At 36.2% G+C, this 1,960-nt stretch overlaps 1 protein-coding gene across 1 annotated transcript in view; it reads right to left on the bottom strand.

The window, feature by feature from the left end:
• MDGA2 (MAM domain containing glycosylphosphatidylinositol anchor 2) overlaps window positions 1-1,960 on the bottom strand; it is a gene marked incomplete at its 3' end in the record, with an annotated part of 498,834 nt that overhangs the window by 244,991 nt on the left and 251,883 nt on the right. The window contains exon 4 of the mRNA XM_029284905.1: window positions 896-1,092. Coding sequence (XP_029140738.1) covers window positions 896-1,092 — 197 coding nt within the window. The remainder of the gene's footprint in view (window positions 1-895; window positions 1,093-1,960) is intronic.

The raw sequence follows: 1,960 nt of genomic DNA, 5'->3' as shown, positions 1-1,960 counted from the left end.
AGAGAGAGAGAGAGAGAGACAGAGAGAGAGAGAGAGAGAGAGAGAGAGGGAGAGAGGGAGGAGAGGGAGAGGGAGAGGTGAGGGTGCAAATTGCAGTTCTTTTTATGGTATAGATGGATGTCTTCTTTAACTTTACCTAAAGTCAATTATGCTTATGCTGCATTCTGTTGTCATTATATAGTACATTGCGGAATACATTTCCAATCTGTGGAACTCAGGACTATGTGGCAAGTACAGATTCTTTAAATAATTTTTGAGCACAATTGTTCTATGGTACTCATTTTGGGAGTAGTTTTGCAAGCATTTTCCCCAATATAATGTGTTTTTCACACTAGCAATAGCCATAGAACTTAGACTTATATACCACTTGACAGTGCTTTACAGTATTCTCCGAGGGGTTTACAGAGTCAGCATATTGCCCCTAACAATCTGGGTGCTCATTTTATTAACCTCGAAAGGATGGAAGGCTGAGTCAACCTTGAACCGTTCAGAACAGAACTCCAGTCTATGGGCAGAGTCAGCCAGCAATACTGCATTCTAACCACTGTACCATCCTCTATCTCTATATTCAGAATATGCACTGTTCCCATCATATTGTGCCCTGTGTAGATACCTTGTTCAGCACAAAAGACAACACAATATATAAAAAAGAATTTTTAAAAAATGCATTTTGGGCATTATTAAGTGTCCAGATTGCAGAAATTTTTAAAGATAAAAAAAAATGATCCTCAATACCACCCAGTAATGAAATTATAAAAAAAATACAATTACTTTGTAATGGACATCATATGTTCTTGCTAGTTTGAAGAGGAAATATGATTAATTTATAGATAAAACAGCACTGGGGGAAGAAAAATAAATAATGACAAAAATATGACTGTACCTTGATCCCTACCTGCGTAAAGAAGGGCTCATAAATTTCAACACCTTTGTCGGATCCTTGTAATAGAACCTCTTGCCCTCGCCTCCAACTGTACCGAACAGGTGGGTTGGAATTGGCTACACACCTAAGGAACACGGTTCTCTCGTAGTAAAACTGTTCTTTTGCTTCCCCTATGCTCTGGTGGACTGTCACAATTGGGTCATCCAAATCTGGGAACACAAAGAAAGAAGAAAGCAAAAGATTAAAACAGGACAAAAAAACCCCAAAAACCCTTGAGTATGTCCCTATGTGTGTGTGTGTGCATGTGTGTGTGTGTGCGTGTGTTAAAAAGATAGTAATAAGGAAACAATGAAACTGACTGCTTTGTTCATTCAGGCAGGGAAGTTTGAGTACTTAGGCATAAGAAGTCTGGCTTTGAATCCCTGTATTTCCAAACTTGATGATAACAATTGTATTGCTGAGAAAGAGATGGTCTTCTCTATTCAGAGGATTAGCCCAAATTCACATGAATTTGGCATGAAAAGATGGCTGAGAATATTATTTTTAATTTGCTTTGGTTTTCTGCTTTGTTAAGAACTAATCAATATTCATGGATTTCTTTATAAATAGAATCATGATGAAGACGTAAGGTGAGTTCCAACCAACTTTAAATATGTCTTCATTTCTTAAAAAAAAAAAAAAAGCTATTTTGCTGGGAGCCCCCCTTCAAATGTCAAGGATTGAGATTTTACAAGATACTCTTCAAAGCTTGTTTTCAATTGATTCATTGCTCTAGTGAAGTCTTGTCTGACTTGGTTGCCTTGGTTTTGGACAACAAATAGTGTAATTTACAATAAACATGGTACCCCTTAGCCCTTATAGGAATTATCACACATATTGGGGATAACAATTTAGGAGAAGGCTGAATTGCTACCCTTCAATTTGAATCATATTAACATCCCAAATTCAATGTATCAATGATAGATTTTAATATATTAGTTATTTTTTATCCAGTGTGGTTGAAAATAAGCATATTTAATTGTGTCATTTAAAATGGTTTCCTCCCAGTTATTAGCTTGTTTAATATTTGACTTTTTA

Source organism: Protobothrops mucrosquamatus, unplaced genomic scaffold (genome assembly GCF_001527695.2).
Source record: "Protobothrops mucrosquamatus isolate PMUCROS unplaced genomic scaffold, P.Mucros_1.0 scaffold1091, whole genome shotgun sequence".
Lineage (NCBI taxonomy): Eukaryota > Metazoa > Chordata > Lepidosauria > Squamata > Viperidae > Protobothrops > Protobothrops mucrosquamatus.
The sequence above is the reverse complement of the archived record's forward strand: the minus strand, read 5'-3'. Positions and strand labels throughout refer to the sequence as shown.